Source organism: Aotus nancymaae, unplaced genomic scaffold (genome assembly GCF_030222135.1).
Source record: "Aotus nancymaae isolate 86718 unplaced genomic scaffold, 86718_ANA_hifiasm-v0.15.2.pri h1tg000040l, whole genome shotgun sequence".
Taxonomy (NCBI): Eukaryota; Metazoa; Chordata; class Mammalia; order Primates; family Aotidae; genus Aotus; species Aotus nancymaae.
Genome location: NW_026988454.1, coordinates 126,767,206 through 126,785,093, shown reverse-complemented (window position 1 = coordinate 126,785,093; position 17,888 = coordinate 126,767,206). Strand labels below are relative to the sequence as shown.

The 17,888-nt window shown below is 39.2% G+C and overlaps 1 protein-coding gene across 2 annotated transcripts in view; it reads right to left on the bottom strand.

Annotated features, from left to right (window-relative positions):
* Positions 1-17,888, bottom strand: part of FKBP5 (FKBP prolyl isomerase 5) — an 89,059-nt gene that overhangs the window by 48,913 nt on the left and 22,258 nt on the right. For both annotated transcript variants that reach the window (XM_012461601.2, NM_001308526.1), the window contains 2 exon segments: positions 3,729-3,871; positions 2,707-2,821 (listed from right to left, as the gene is read on the bottom strand). In XM_012461601.2, coding sequence (XP_012317024.1) covers positions 2,707-2,821; positions 3,729-3,871 — 258 coding nt within the window.

Sequence of the window (17,888 nt, the reverse complement as noted above, 5' to 3'; positions counted from 1 at the left end):
ACACAAAAATTAGTAGGGTGTGGTGGCGTGTGCCTGTAGTTCCAGCTACTCAGGAGGCTGAGACAGGAGAGTTGCTTGAACCCAGGAGGCAGAGGTTGTAGTGAGCTGAAATCGTGTCACTGCACTCTAGCCTGGGTGACAGAGCAAGACTCCATCTCAAAACAACAACAACAACAACAACAACAAAAACAAAACAAAACAAAAAAAACCCAAAAAAGTAAATACAATGCTGGATCCTGAATTTGATCTTAGACCAGAAAACGACAGTAATATAATATAGTAACTGGTGAAATTCAAGTAAGATCTGTAAAATAGTTACCAGTACTACATCAATGTTAACTTCTTGAATTTTATAAATGTACTGTGATTAGGGGTAAGATGTTAACATTTAGAGGAAGCTGTGTGAAGCATATAAGGGAACACTCTATACTAGTTTCGCAACTTTTCTGTAATTCTAAAATTATTTCAAAACAAAAAGTAAAAAAAATTGACTCCCATCACAAATATTACCAAAAGCAAGATTTGATTTAACTTAAGCTGCTCTAAAGTAATCTCCACAGTGGTAATTTTGTGGTATTGCCTATAATTGGAGAAAGCTTTTCCTCTTAATTTAGTTGACAAAACCCTCCAGTTTAAAAATAAATACTACAAATTATTGAATCTAGGGAGTTCCTGTATCCATAGGAATAAACCTCTTTGTATATACATTTGAAATTTTTCATAATAAAAATTTAAAATACACATTATAGACAAGCTTAAGTGCTTACTAACATAGTGAAGATGATTTGCTATCATTCCTATAACTTTTGTAAACATTTAGAATTCTATGATGGAGTTTTAGGGCTAGTAGGACCTTAAAAATCAAGAGGTCCAACCCTACCTCACTGCACAGGAAAGAAGCTAACTCCCAGGGGTGAAGTCTAGTTGGAGCCAGCCTGAGGTCACGGCTGAGGCTGGAATCCTATCTCCCAACTCCTAGTCTGGAGCTATTTCCCTGATATGCTATATTTAAAGCTCTTCATTTATTAAAAAAAAATTATCCCAAATGACAGAACTAAACACTTCAATTGCAATCACAGTAGTATTTGTAACTGCTTCCCAAAACAACAGAATTTAAACCGATTTGCTAGACTCGTAGAAATAAAATATGGGTTGAAAATATTATATACTTTAAAAATAACAAACTCAGCTATTCTAATTTTCTGTTTTAAATGAACTCTTTAATTTACTTTTTTTTTTTTTTTAAGAGACAAGGTCTCACTATGGTGCCTAGGCTAGAGCATACTGGCTATTCACTGGTGTAATCATAGCACACTGTAGCCTTGAACTCCTGGCCTCTAGTGATCCTCCCATCTCAGTCTCCCAAGTAGCTGGGACTACTGGTGCACACCATTATACTTGGCTTTTGAAATCTTTCTTTTAAATAGACCTTTTATAATAACAGTTCATGTTCCCATCCTTGTTGAGTGATGTGATTTTTGTTCTTAATGGAAGTATTTCTCTGTTTTCCCATAATTCTCTTCTGAAGGATTTCAGCTCACTAATGACAGTTCTCAAATATTTACCCATGCAGAAAGCCTTCATTAAACACCAAATGTGTGTCAGGCACTGCAGGTAATGGCTGAAAACAAAAGGATGAAGAAAGGTTCTGGTCCTCAAGCACTCACAGTATACTGGGAGAAATGGGCAAATACTGATTACAATATAAAGTGACAAGTAGTATACACAGTGGTATATACAGTTTGCTCCGGGAGGGAGGAAGAGTCAGCTATTTCAGCCCTCAGAGCTGCCCCAACTCCCATTTAGCAAATGAAGCAACGGAATAGCTTCAGGTTACTCAATGTAACAGCAAAGCAGGACTTGAACCTAGGTCTCCTGATACGGAATAGAATGAACACTATTATCCAATATTAATCTAAATGATGAACTATTTTTTTTATCTTGATGATAGCTGATGAGATGGATTTGAGTCCTAAAGGGGATTACAATCTACTATTCTGTTTAGTAACTCTGTAACCTTGGGCAATTTATTTGACATCTCTGAACTAACTTTTCTCATCTGGGGATAAGAAATCTAACCTCTTAAGGTTGTAAGAAATAAATGAACAAATTTATCAGGCAACTAATATAGTTGTTGGCACACCAAAGAGTCCACAGATGGAGTATTTCTTGTGGATGAAATTACTTTGTATTCATTTTTGAGTTTGTAGAGGCTGGTAGGGTGCCTGGCATGTAGATGTTGAATTAATATTTACTAAATAAAAGTATTATTAAATAAATGTTGAATCTGAAACTATTCTTTTTTCTTTTTTTGGGGGACAGAATCTCACTGTTGTCCAGCCTGGAGCACAATGGCACAATCACGGCTCTCTGCTGTAGCCTTGATCTCCAGAGCTCAAGTGATCCTTCCACCTCAGCCTCTCAAGTAGCTGGGACTACAGGGACGAGCCACCACACTCAGCTAATTTTCTCAATGTTTTTTAGTAGAAGTGGGGACTCACTATGTTGCTCTGGCTGGTCTCAAACTCCTAAGGTGAAGAGATCCTCCTGCCTCGGCCTCCCAAAGTACTGGGATTACAGGTGTGAGTCACTGTGTCCAGCCGATATGTTCATTTCTATAAACAGATTTTTTTTAAAGTCTCCATTTTGTCCACAGAAATGGAGCCCAACTTTTAAGGATTAGTTCCCTCTTACTTCAATACTTACTTTGTACTCTTGCTCCTTCATTTGGATTTGAATATCCCTCTCCTCTCCGTTTAGTTCTCCGGATAATGCCTCCATCTTCAAGTAAATCCTCTCCTTTGAAATCAAGAAGCTCTATCTAGAAAGAAAAAAGGAATTCAGCTGAGAAAAGATCAAATAAAGCCAATTTAACATATGTGAAGGCAAGGGCAACCAATTCTTTCATTTTATAAAATAAATCTGTTTAAAAATACATATATTCATCTATGTGTCTTAATTATTGGAAAAGCAGCAAACAAAACCCACTATACTTTTCCATACTTGGAACAAATTTCATGTAATAATAATGTCTTGGACTATATCCTAAGGGACTGCAGTACAAAGATAGGAAATACTAGGAAAACTACCCTGTGGGCAAAAAGCCAGAGCTACAAGGTACTGATGTAAAATTATTTTATTTGAGGCCATGACTTTCCCACCCTGGATTTATAGTTTCCTTCTCAAAATGTAAGAATAAATCTCATGAATGTGGCCTATGACTGATTAAAGGTGTATCTTACCTAGCTAGGATGGTTCTTAAAAATCAAGTTTTGCCAAATACATGTCATTCAACAGAAGATGAATGATGTTTTATCACTATCAACGGCTTCTAAAGAAGTGAGATCTATGATAAATAAACCTTTATAATATGAAAGTACCTGCAACTTGACATAGGCATATTTCAACATTTATCACCAACATTTCCATCCTGTATTCTGGTCAGTTTTGAGTATATCACACTCACACCACAGACCAGAATCTTTATTTCTAAGTGTAGTGTCTTGTTTATTTGGATATGAACTTTCTGTGCTAGAAGCATGTTTCTAAGAAAGCACTGGCACGCACAACCTTGGGTGTGTGGGAAACAATTCAAGAAGTCATGCTCCAAAATAAATAAGTTGGATCTGATACTCTATAGCAAGCTTAGCTCCTTTTCCCACTGTTGCTTCAAAGCCATTTCTATTGTAGAGCAGATGCTGACAAGGCAGCATCACACACATACTTGCCTCAAAAAAGAGAGTTGCATTTGAGGGAATTTTAGGAAGACTGCCAGTTGCTCCATATGCATATTCTGGTTTGCACAGTAAATGGCATATCTCTCCTTTCTTCATGGTAGCCACCCCAATGTCCCATGCCTTGATGACTTGGCCTAAGAGAAAGGAAAAGGTAGTTGAAAGCCATAAGGCTTATTTTAAAAGATTTAACTTTCATAAAACAAAAGTTCAAAGTTCCAGTTCTTCATACTATGTACTCAGCTAGAAAGTATGGGCTACAAGATGACAGAACTCAGTAGAAGTTACATACAAATAAATAAATTAAGTTTTTTTTTTTAAGGCTATCATAAAAGATTCCCCGCTGATCAGCCCAGCACTTTGGGAGGCTTGCTTGAGCCTAGGAGTTTGAGACCAGCCTGGGCAACACATCAAGACCTCATCTCTACATTTAAAAAAAAAAAAAAAATCCCCAAAAAACACAGCTGGGTATGGTGGTGCACAACTGTAGTCCCAGCTACTCTGGAGGCTATGGTGGGAGGACTGCTTGAGCCCGGGAGCACAGGGGGTTGAGGCTTGAGTCATGATTATGCCACTGCACTCCAGCCTGGGTGATAGAGTGAGACCCTGTCTCAAAAAGGATTCCCTGCTGAAAGGAATGAAAGTAGTATAAATTCCTCAACTACTCAAAAATTAAGTCTTTGAAAACTGGTGGTAACATTATCCATGAAATATGGCTGTGTTGCAGTTGTTGCTTAATTATCATTTCAACTATATATAATGAGTGCATATTTTCTAGGCAGAGACAGAACAAAAATAGTACTGAAAAACAGAGTTTGTCCTAAGGAAGCTTATAATTTAGTTGGGTAGACAAAAAACAACAAAACAAGAAGTAACCAGAAGAGTAGAAATTGCAAAGGGTCCACGAAAAACATTTCTTCTCAAAATTTATAATTAGAAAAATGTTTCTTTAAACAAAAATGTATGTGTCTTTTTGTCAACCTACAGCTACAGAACTTAAAATATTTTATTTTTTGCCTACTTCCAGGAAACTAAGTTAAATTTATTGCTCAATTGTAGAACTATATTAGGCTATATAATTGTAATCTGAATGTTTACAGTTCCTATGATATGCATCCTTATCTTACTGTAAGTAGTATCAAGTCCTTTGGGAAACAGTAGAAAATTTAGGCAATTTAAAAGGCTAAATTACATTTTGGCTGGGAGTGGTGGCTCATGCCTGTAATCCCAACACTTTGGGAGGCCAAGGTAGGCAGATCACTAGAGGCCAGTAATTCAAGACCAGCCTGGCCAACATGGTAAAACCCTGTCTCTACTAAAAATACAAAAATTAGCTAGGCATGGTGGCGCGGGCCTGTAATCCCAGTTACTTGGGAGGCTGAGGCAGGATAATTGCTTGAACCTGGGAGGCAGGGGTTCCAGTGAGCAGAGATCACGCCACCACACTCCAGCCTGGGCTACAGAGCGAGACTCTGTCTCAAAAAAAAAAAAAAAAAAGGCTAAATTACAAATGAGGTACTCTATCAAAAACATTAAGTATCTGGGGACTGGGCACATTGGCTCATGCCTGTAATCCTGGCACTTTGGGAGGCAGACTTGAGCTCAGGAGTTTGAGACCAGCCCAGGCAACATGGTGAAACCCCATCTCTACAAAAAAATATATTTAAAAAATTAGCCAGGCAAGGCGATGCTTGCCAGCTACTCAGGAGGCTAAGGTGGGAGCATCGCTTTGGCCCAGGAGGTAGAGGTTCCAGTGAGCTGAGATCGTGCCACTGCACTCCAGCCTGGGCAGCAGAGTGGAGACCCTGTCCTGTCTCAAAAAACAAAAACAAAAATGTAAGTATTCAAAGTGGGATCAAATAAAAGATGAACCCCAGAGGAAGTGAATTTAAAATGAGCTGGTGGTAAAATATTAAGACAAGGGAAACCTTACATAACAGTATGTAAGCAGGGATAGATAAAACATTTGTCGTTCATGACTTTAGCTTAATCTTTATTAACTATTACAACTTTTCAAAATGTCAGTTACATTTATTTCAGTTAAAAATATATTTAAGTGGCCAGGAACACTGGCTCATACCTGTAATCTCAGCATTTTGGGAGGCCAAGCAGGAGCATCCACTGGAGCCCAGGAGTTTTAAGACTGGCCAGGGCAACATTGTGAGACTCCATCTCAACAAAAATTTTAAAAATTAGTGTGGCATGGTGGCACATGCTTATAGCTCCAGCTATTTTGGAGGTTAAGACAGGAGAATAGCGTGAACTCAGGAGTAAGAGGCTACAGTGAGCAATGATTATGTCACTGCACTCCAGCCTAGGTAACAGCAAGATCCTGTCTCTTAAAAAAAAAAACAAAATTATTCAAGTAATACATGACTATTATTAAAACACCCACGAGAGAGATGGAAAGTGAAAGCTGAAAGGCCATCTATCTGCTCCTTATAAGTCACTGTTATGTTTCTTTGGTATTCTACTGTGTGCCGTCACTTTTTAAAAAAATTTAAAACACAACTGACAGCAAACTAGACATTCAGTTCTGAACTATTTTTTCATTTAATATATATCTTCATCCTCTTTCTCCATCAGTAGAAAGGAGGATGTAAACTTTAGAGGTCAAAAATGCAGCATACTCTAACCTCAGACCACCTGGATTTGAATACCAAGTCTGCCCTTTACTATCTGTGTAAACTTGTAAAAGTTATTTAACCTCCTTGCTTCAGTCTCCTCACCTGCAAAATGGAGATAATAACAGTACTTGCCATATATTAATAGTTGTTGTAAGGATTATTAGATAAAACATATCAAATGCATGGCACGGTGCCTGGCACATATGTATTTGATAAAGAAAAGACATCATCATCATCATAAACACAAATAGACCTACCTCATTCTTAATGGATGTATAATACTACAATCTCCTATTGATAAATATATTACCAACAGTAATCTAATGAGACTACTTGTCCATTTATGTTTGCCTATTCTGCATAAGTATACTTGGAGGGTAACTTCCTGGAAGTGCAAAGGTGATATGCACTTTAAATTTGATAACTGTTGTCCAACTGTCTTTACAAAATGGCTACATCAATTCTTTTTTAAGAGACAAGGGTCTTGCTCTGTCATACAGACTGGAGTGCAGTGGTGTGATTATAGCTCACTGCAGTCTCAACCTCCCAGGCTCAAGCAGTCCTCCCACCTTAGCCTCCCAAGCTGGGACTACAGACATGTGCCACCATATTGGGCTAATTTTCTTTTTTCTTATTGTAGACAGTCTCACCATGTTGCCCAGGCTGGTCTCAAATGCCTGGGCTCAGGAGAACTTCCTGCCTCAGCCTCTCTAGTAGCTAGGACTATAGGTGATTTTAAATTTTTCTGTAGATATGGGGTCTTGCTACATTGCCCAGGTTGGTCTTGAACTCCTAGCCTCAAGTGATCCTCCTGTTTCAGCTTTCCAAAGCGCTGGGATTACAGGTGTGAGCCATTGAATCAGCCCAGTTTTTTTCCCCTTTTTAAGAAACAGGGTCTTCCTATGCTGCTCAGGCTGGACTCAAACTCCCGGTTCAAGTGATCCTCCTACCTCAGTTTCTGAGTGGCTGAGACTACAGGCACTTGGCTTCAACTGATTCTTAACAAGAGTTTGAGAAAGAAAAAGTAGCCTCCCCAACAACTGGAAACTGCTTGAACAATTACAGCTAGACCTCAGTGTTCTTTGAAGCTGGCCTAGGGATTACAGGGAGGCCATATTATTCTCCTGTGGGACATAAACAATCTCACAAAATATCAACATCGGACAAGGTCACTCTGAGACTGTGTTCAAGTGAGACAAAACAAAAATACTTCACAATTTTGTCTGGTTGGGTCCAGTGGCTCATACCCGAGGTCAGGAGTTTGAGACCAGCCTGGCCAACATGGCAAAACCCCGTCTCTACTAAAAATACAAAAATTAGCTGGGCGTCAAGGTGGGTGCCTGTAATCCCAGCTACTCAGGAGGCTGAGGCAGAGAACTGCTTGAACCCAGGAGGCAGAGTTGCAGTGAGCTGAGACTGCACCACTGCACTCCAGCCCCACCTCAAAAAAAATTTTTTTTTTTGTCTAAGCCTAGAGAAAAAAAACAAGGTCACTGTGCATTTTACAAAACACCAAACACTCCCCTCTCCTGGCTAATATGAGTGACTGCTGCTTCTCTACCAGTTCTAGCTTTGGTCTCACTCTCCTCTAGTTGGCCTACCTCCTAATATGATATATTAAGACACTCAAACGTAGAATCACTGCACATCCTAACAGCATCTAATCGAGAAAGCTCTGCTTTCCTAAAATTCCCCAAAATCACCTAATACAAGCCCAAGTCCTATAAAATATCCCTTCTAACACTCTGAGATACTCCACAGTTCGCATGGTGTGCATCCTCCCTCACAAGTAGTGAACCAACATGTCCAACTATAGGTGTATTTCTAGTGGTCTGTGGCTGCAGGGCACTGACAAGGCCAACTCCACTTATGGGAGCGGTGTGTGGGACCACACCACAGGAAACCAGTTGAATCACTCAGTGTATTTGCAAACAGAACAGAGAGCATCAATTAGTCTGGAGTGGGGTAAGCAAGCTTTTATACCACATTTCCTTAGGTTAAATTCCTAGATGTAGAATTACTGGACCAAAATCATATATATTTTCTTGTTTTTGAGACAGAGTCTCACTTTGTTGCCTAGGCTGGAGTGTAGTGGCACGATCTTGGCTCATTGCAACCTCTGTTTCCTGGGTTCAAGCGATTCTCATGCCTCAGTCTCCCAAGTACCTGGGATTATAGGCACATGCCACCATGCTTGGTTAATTTTTGCATTTTTTTTGGCAGAGACATGGTTTTGCCACGTTGGCCAGGCTGGCCTCAAACTCCTGACGTCAAGTGGTCCGCCTACCTCGGCCTCCAAAATTGCTGGGATTACAGGCGTGAGCCACTGTGTCCAATCCCCAAAGCATAAACATTTTAAAGATTTCTCATCTTTAGGATCTTAGTCATGGGTAAAATACAGGGAGAATATATAAAGTCACTTTATTCTTATACTTCATCTAGACCTCAATTTTACTAGCTTACACATAATTTACTTTATCAAATTTCAGAAGTCTTATTCCATTTGTAATAAAATATGAAACAAGAATATATATGTACACAAATGCATAATACAGCTATCGCTGAATTTAAATGCTTTATATGTATGTAACTACAAGCAGGTGAAAAAGTTTAAAAGTATACATCGCCCAGTATAAAAGCAATGCATTATACTTTTTCATTTATTTTGTAATATTACATTTTTTCTGGTTTAAAAAAATTATGTAACACATTTTAAGACACAACATTTTGATCCCTGAACACTTTTATTTATAATAAAGACTATAGTGACCACTTCAGAACATTCTGACTACATGTTTTCTCCTTGAGTTAAAACACACACACACACACACACACACACACACACACACACACAATGAATTTACCACCTTAGCTATTTTAAAGTGCATAGCTGAGTATTTTAAAGTATATTCACACTGTTATGTAACCAATCTCCAGAACTTTTTCATCTTGCAAAACTAAAATTGTAAACCCATTAAACATTTCCTCCTTCCCTAACCTTTGGCAACTTCTATTCTACTTTTTGTCACTGGATTACTTCATTTAGTATAATGTCCTCAAGGTTCATCCATCTTGTAGCATCTGCCAGAATTTTTCTTTAAAACTTAAGTATTCCACTGTACCTTTATATCACATTTTGTTTATCTATTTATCTACTGATGGACACTTGAGTTGCTTCTACCTTTTGGTTACTGTTAATAATGCTACTACAAACATGAGTGTACAACTATCTCTTCAAGACCCTGCTTTCAATTCTGTTGGTTATATGCCCACAAGGAGAATTGCTAGATCACATGGTAACTCTATTTTTAATTTTTTGAGGAACTGCCATACTGTTTTCCACAGAAGCTGCACTATTTTACATTCCCACCAACTGTGCATAAGGGTTCCAATTTCTCTACATCCTCATCAACACTTGCTGTTTCCTGTTTTTCTAATAGTACCCATTCTAATGGGTATGAGGTTGATATCTCACTGTGGTTTTGACTTGTATTTCCCTAATGATTAGTGATGTTGAACATCTTTTCATATGCTTGTTGTCCATTTTTATATCTTCTTTGGAGAAATTTCAAGTCCTTCGCCCAGTTTTTAAAAATTTTTGTAGAGATAGGGTATCGCTATGTTGCCCAGACTGGTCTTGAACTCCTGGCCTCTAAGTGATCCTCCCATCTAGGTCTCCCAAAATGCTGGGATTACAGGTATGGCCACTGCAACTGGTCCTTTACCGATTTTTGAATTGGGTTATTTTGTTGTTTTTGTTGAGTTGTAGGAGTTGTTTATGCATTCTGAGTATTAATCCCTTATTAGATATAAGAGTTGCAAATATTTTTCTCCCATTCCATAGGTTGCCTTTCATTCTGTTATTGTTTGATACACAAAAGTTCTTAATTTTGATGTATTCTAATTTATGTTTAATTTATGATGTACAGTAATTTATATTTAATTCTGCTTTGCTTTTGTTGCCTGTGCTTTTGATGTCATGCCAAGAAACCACTGCAAAATCCAATGTCATGAAGCTTTTCCTCCATATTCTTTTTTTTTGAGACATAGTTTCACTCTTGTTGCCCAGGCTGGAGTGCGATGGTATGTTCTCAGCTCACTGCAACCTCTGCCTCCCAGGTTCAACCGATTATCCTGCCTCAGCCTCTAGAGTAGCTGGGATTACAGGTATGCGCCACCACAACAGCTCATTTTTTATTTGTAGTAGAGATGGGGTTTCACTATGTTGGCCAGGCTGGTCTTGAACTCCTGACTTCAGGCCCACCTGCCTCAGCCTCCCAAAGTGCTAGGATTACAGGCATGAGCCACTGCGCACAGCCTAGTTTTATTTTAAATTAGCTATAAAAGGGCTCTAATAATCATCCCTACTCCCTACCAAAAGGAACTAATCATGAATTAAACAAATTATGTATTTTGTTTTGTTTGAGTTAGGGTCTCGCTCTGTCACCCAGGCTGGAGTGAAGGCGTGTGATCATAGCTCATTGCAGCCTTGACCTCCTGGGTTCCAGCGATCCTCTCATTTCAGACTCCTGAGTAAGCTGGGACTATAGGTGTGCGCTGCCATGCCTGGCTAATTTGTGTATTTTAGTAGAGATGGGATTTCACCATGTTGGCCAGGCTGGTCTTGAACCCTTGGGTGCAATCAATCCTCCTGCCTTGGCCTCCCAAAGTGCTAAGATTATAGTTATTATGTTTAAGACTCTTTTTAAAATGTTCATATCTTATGTTACATTGTATTTTTGTCATTTCTCTAATTACTAAGAGAACTAATCACAGGATAATCTCTCCCCACCTTCATGGCTTATAATTTAAAAAAACAGAGAAAGAAAACAGATATGGTGGCATTATCTGTCCTGCGACAGCCTTAAGGATCAACTCTGCCAGGCTAAATTGTTACATACTTGAAGGTAGGGGTCATATTTTAATTATTATTTCCCAAACAACTACAGTACTACAATATTGTAGTCAAAAAAAGAACAAAGCCATGATGTAATATTAAATTTAAATGGAGTAAGAAATTTGCTTAGCTCTCCACAGCCTAAATCAGCTCCTCCCTGATATCCAATCAGCAGTGGAAATCGGAGGCATTCCTCCTCTATTGCAAAGTACCAGGAAAAACCAAAGTAAGTACTTTCTTAAAGTTTGCTGTCTTTCTAGCTTACACTTTTGGGGACAATTAGAAAAATTAAATATTTTAGCCTAGAAGCTTTCCTTACAAATCTCCTGAATGCTCCTTAACTGCATGTAAAAAACAAAAAGGAAATAGATATTAAGAACCTATTGGCTGGGCACAGTGACGCATGCTTGTAATCCCAGGACTCTGGGAGGCTGAGGCAGGAGGATCGCTGAAGCCTAAGAGCTCAATGCTGTAGTGAGTTATGACGGCGCTATTGCATTCATGCCCCGATGATAACAGGCATGGTGGTGTGTGCCTTGCAAACCCACCTACTTGGGAGGCTGAGGCAGGAGAATCACTTGAACCTGGGAGGCGGAGGTTGCAGTGAGCTGAGATCATGCCACTGCACTCCAGTCTGGGTGACAGAGCGAGACTCCATCTCAAAAAAAAAAAAAAAAAAAAAAAGAAACATCTACTGTATATCAGACACTCAATAAATACTGCTAACCAGGACCTACTTCATTTCTCTACCGGGTTTGGGCTATATTCTAAACTTTAAGATCTGATATAACTTAAAAGAGACTACCTGAATTTGAATCCTGGCTCTGCCATTTACTGTATAGCCTTGGGCAATTTACCAAAGATAACACAAGATTCTGTTTATGTGAAATTCTAGAAAAGGCATAATTATAGTAACAGAAACCAAGTTAGTCACTGCCTGGGGCCCAGGGTCCAGGAAGGAAAGTGACTTTGCAAAAGGACATAAAATTACTTTTTAGGGTAAAGAAATTGTTTTATATTTTGATTGTGGTGGTAGTTACAGAAATATTATCAAAATTCATCAAACTATATACTTAAAAGGGTAAAACTTTATTATATGTAAATAATACCTCAATAAAAAACCATTCAAAGTGGCTTCAACACAAATGTTCATATGATTGTTGCCTAACTTATACTAATTGTATAAAGAATCCAAAAAATAGTAATATTGATATGTGAATTAAATGCGATAATACGCAAAAGGCCCTTGGCCTGGCATTGCAAGTACTTAAAATACCAGCCAATTAGTCTTTCAGCATATATTTTCCCCTTCTTACGCCAGTATGCTACTGGCTGACTAAATTAATAGGTATTTTTACTAATGATCACAGATCATAACGTAACAAAAGTAAGATTTTATTAATGTAACAGGCAGATTACTCATTATTTACTTCATTATGGCCAAATCTCTCTAATTAAAGGGTAGTACAGAAATGTGAAGAATCCAAAATTATTGGTCTATTTTTCTCTTACTCCTCAAATCTGAGGGAAAAGTATAAAAAGTAGGATTTTTATCTTTGTGATTCTTAGGTGTGTTAGTCACATACGAAGAACATAAAAAGCAACCTCAATGAAGTGCCCTTATATCAGATATATCACCAGGCTTTTACAGGGGTGAATGGAGAGGGGTGAAGCTTTAGTACTCTTGGATTTACTTTTAAGAATAGGGTAGAGGTTCGGTGCGATGGCTCATGCCTGTAATCCTAGCACTTTGAGAGGCTGAGGAGGGTGAGACCAGCCTGACCAACATGGAGAAACCCAGTCTCTACTAAAAATACAAAATTAGCTGGACTAATTCCAGCTACTCAGGGGTCTGAGCCAGGAGAATCGCTTGAACCTGGGAGGCATAGGTTGCAGTGAGCTGAGGTCGTGCCATCGCACTCCAGCCTGGATGACAAGAGTGAAACTCTGACTCCAAAAAAAAAAAAAAAAAAATACAGAAATTAGCTGGGCGTGGTGGCAGGTGCCTGTAATCCCACCTACTTGGGATGCTGGGGTAGGAGAATCGCTTGAACCTGGGAGGCAGAGGTTGCAGTGAGCCAAGATGGTGCCACTACACTCCAGCCTGGGCAACAGAAGGAACTCTGTCTAAAAAAAAAGAATAGGGTAGAAATAATTATTTCATCCTCCAAATCTATCACCCTCTTCCACTTCACTGAAAATATATTTGCTGTGGGGAGGAGGGTAAAAGAACAGAACTTCTATTATAGACTTATGTATGAAAATCCTCAGTCATTCTTAATTCAACTTCTTTTTAAATGGGCTATGAACAGTTCTAAGAATTCACACCTCTAATATTTAGTTTAGAAAACCTAGTGAGGGAAACCACACCTCTTCACTCTAATTTCTGTAACATATTCCACAGTAGTAACAATCAGTTTCCTTAGATTGATTCTCTTTCCCAACTTCCTGGGACTAAGCAAGATGATTGAGCATTTTTTCAAAGGTTTGTATGCATGCATGCATAGTCAACAGATAGAGGCAGGGCGGAAGATGTTATAACACAGTTTTTGCCATTCCATTATAAAACCAATCAATAATCCTAATACTGCAACAACAGTAATCAACTTGAGTGCATACCATGTGTTAGGCTGAAAGTCAGGCGATGGTGTACATTATCTTACTTAATCCTCAACATAACACTATATACTTATATAATCATATACAATATATGATTATCATCACCTTAGATGAAGAAAGCAAAGCACAGAATTTAAAAGATGGTACAGTTGGCTGGATGCGGTGGCTCACACCTGTAATCCCAGAACTTTGGGAGGGCAAGACAGGTGGATCACCTGAGGTCAGGAGTTTGAGACCAGCCTGGCCAACATGGTGAAACCCCATCTCTACTAAAAATACAAAATTAGCCAGGTGTGGTGGTGTGTGCCTGTAGTCCAGCTCCTTGGGAGGCTGAGGCAGGAGAATAGCTTGAATCCAGAAGGCAGAGGTTGCAGTTAGCTGAGATCGCACCACTGCACTCCAGCTTGGGCAACAAGAGTGAAATTCCATCTCAAAAAAAAAAAAAAAAAAGTGGTATGGTAAAAGCAACAGATGTATACAAACCAAGTGTAGGTATAGCTTGGCATGTTACCTTTTCTTATTTATTCATTTATTTGTTTATTTTTTGAGATGGAGTCTCGCTCTGTAGCCCAGACTGGAGTGCAGTGGCTCGATCACGGCTCGCTGCAACCTCCGCCTCCCAGGTCCCAGTTCAAGCAATTCTCCTACCTCAGCCTCCCAAATAGCTGGGATTATAGGCACGAGCCACCATGCCCAGGTAATTTTTGTATTTTTTAGTAGAGATGGAGTTTCACCATGTTGGCCAGTCTGGTCTTGAACTCCTGACCTCGTGATCTGCCCGCCTTGGCCTCCCAAAGTGCTGGAATTACAGGCGTGAGCCACTGCGCCTGGTCATGCTTATCTTTTCAATGGGATTTTTACGGATAGGTTCTTATAGTTCCATTTTAAATATTGAAGTCATACTAGAATCCCTAAATTAGAATGACTTTCCATTGAAATATTTCTATTTAGGTCAGGCACAGTGGCTCACACCTATAATCCCAGCACTTTGGGAGGCCGAGGCAGGCAGATCACGAGGTCAGGAGATGGAGACCATCGCTGCTAACGGTGAAACCCCATCTCTACTAAAACTACAAAAAATTAGCTGGGTGTGGTGGCATGTGCCTGTAGTCCCAGTTACTCAGGAGGCTGAGGCAGGAAAATGGCTTGAACCCAGGAGACAGAGGTTGCAGTGAGCCAAGATGGTGCCATTGCACTGCAGCCTGGGTTACAGAGTGACACTCCATCTCAAAAAAGAAAAGAAAAAATATTTCTATTTATTCCCTTGGGAGAGGTACAATATAAGGGATCAATATAAGGTACAATATAAGGGATCAATGAACAATATTTATGCTACTGTCCATTTATATTATTTTCTGCATTTTGATAAAGTACCTACTGCTATAAAATTTAAGTATAAAACAATAGGCCAGGTGCAGTGGCTCACGCCTGTAATCCTAGCACTTTGGGAGGACGAGGTAGGCAGATCGCCTGAGCTGAGTTCGAGACTACCCTGGGCAACATGGTAAAATCCTGTCTCCACCAAAATACAAAAAATTAGCCAGGTGTGGTGATGCAAAGCTACTCGGGAGGCTGAGGCACAAGAATCACTGGAGCCCCAGAGGTGGAGGTTGCGGTGAGCCAAGACCACGCCACTGCATCTCATCTTGGGCTTTAGAGTGAGACTCCATCTCAAAAAAAAAAAAAAAAAAAAAACCCACAAAACTATAAACTCCCAAACTAATGTTTCTTGTTTTGTAGGCAACGAAATACATTATGTTACAGATGTTTTACCAGAGGTATATTGCTCTATCCTAATATTTCCAATTACCATCTTAAGGGGGCCTCTAAAGGTCTCTTTGTGTTGGTATTAGTTTTTTATGGTTTTTGTTCCCGCATTCTTTACAGAATGAACAAGAATGGAATCACATAGGCTCTCTATAGACTTCCTTTTACAGAAGCAGGTAAGATCAAGTGGCTTACTCATGTTAACATACCACAAAGAATAGTGAAGACAGAAACCCTGGCTTTCTAACATCCGGCTGGAAGCTTTTCCCATGAGACCACGCTGGCTCTAGACAGGTATGCCGAGGTACAAAGTCAACTGGAAAGTTGCCCCTTTTTTCTCCCAACTTGTATTTTTAAAAAATAACTCAAAAAATCTTCTCACCTTGCTTAAAATTCTAGGAAACTCATTCACTATAGTGTTTTTGCTGAGAAAAATCTCAGTAGAGAAGGTAGCAATATAAATTCTCAACAATTCTTAATTCTACTCACCAAGATAACTGCTAAAAGGTGACCTGTTACCTTAACTCTATCAACTTCTTTAAGACAGAAATTCTAAGGGTAGAGTAAGGGTTTAGCAGGTGGCAGGAACAAGGGGGTATGACAAGGCCAGTCACTCTTAGGTCACCTAAATAATGATGCCATACCCATTCTGGCAGCCCTGGAGGTTCATATCCCTAAATCAATAAAAATGAAAAAAAAAATTCTAAAATAACTGTCATAATTATCTGCCACAAGACTGTGTTTGATTTTTACTGCTATCTTATTCAAACAAAAGATTAATATCACATGAGCCATTAATCTACTAAGGACCCAAAGGAGAAGGGAGCAGTGGCATGGTCAAAACTGGAGCCTGGAAAGAGCACAGTTGGATGGGAAGCAGAATTCACCAGGCACACAAATGATACAGAAAGCAGGGAAGGCTGAGTGGCAAGAGACAGAAAGTAACTCCTCAGTTCCTGCTTGCTATTTCCTTTCCAGATCCATGCTTAGTTAGCAATTCAACTAGATACAGAGCTGAAGGAGAAGGGAATGAAGTCCACACTGAACCTTAGTGGTGAATAGGGTGAGTACTTCTTTTTTCCCTAATCTAGGAACAAACTACAATTGCCTGTCTGGCAGACAAGAATAAAAGCCATAACTCAGTCACCAACTTACAATAAGCCACATGGTCTATGAAGTTTAATTTGATGTATGGGTTATTATTCCTACAAGATTAAAAAATAAGACTAAATGAACTAAAGATATTTAAAAGCATTTGAGGCCAGGCATGGTGGCTCATGCCTGTAATCCTAGCACTTTGGGAGGCTGAGGCAGGCAGATTGCTTGAGTCCAGGAGTTCAAGACCAGCCTGGGCAACATGTTTAAAGCCTGTTTCTACAAAAAAAAAGAAAAAAAAAATACAAAAATCAGGCTGGGCATGGTGGCTCATGCCTGTAATCCCAGGTATTTGGGAGGCTGAGGTGGGCGGATCACTTGCCGTCAGGAGTTCAAGACCAGCCTGGCCAACGTGGCAAAGCTCCATCTTTACAAAAAATACAAAAATTAGTCGGGCGTGGTAGTGCACGCTTGTAGTCCCAACTACTTGGGAGGCTCAGGCAGGAGTATCTCGCTTGAACCTGGGATGGGGATGCTGCAGTGGGCCGAGATGGTGCTATTGCACTCCAACCTGGGCAACAGAGCAAGCCGGGCATGGTGGCACACACCTGTATACCCAGCTATTTGTGGGGCTGAGGTGGGAGGATTACTTGAGCTTGGGAAGTTGAGGCTATAGTGAGCCAGCCTGGGTGACAGATTGAGATCTTGTTCCCAAAAAAAAAAAGCATTTGAAAATAAATTAGTAAAAAATCATACTTAATACTTAAAAACAGTAGTTCTAAACCTTTTTTCCTCAGGACCCCGTAACATCTTAAAAATTGAGGACTCCAAAGAGCTTTTGTTTATGTGATATATCTACTGATGTTTACTATATTAAAAGTTAAAAATCAGTTATTTAATAATTTTAGAATAACCCCATGTTAATAAGTAGTTTAATTTTGTAAAGTATTTTTATATTTTATATTTTCCAAAACAAAAGAAATTAGTAAGAAGAGTGTCATGTTTTAGAATGTTATACATGGAGAAATGTTTGACTTGTAACATGAGACAACCAGATTCTCATATCTACTTCTGCATTCATCTGTTGCAATTTTGAATGAAGTACATGGGAAAAAAATCCAAACCCACAAAGATAGATAGTTGAAAAGG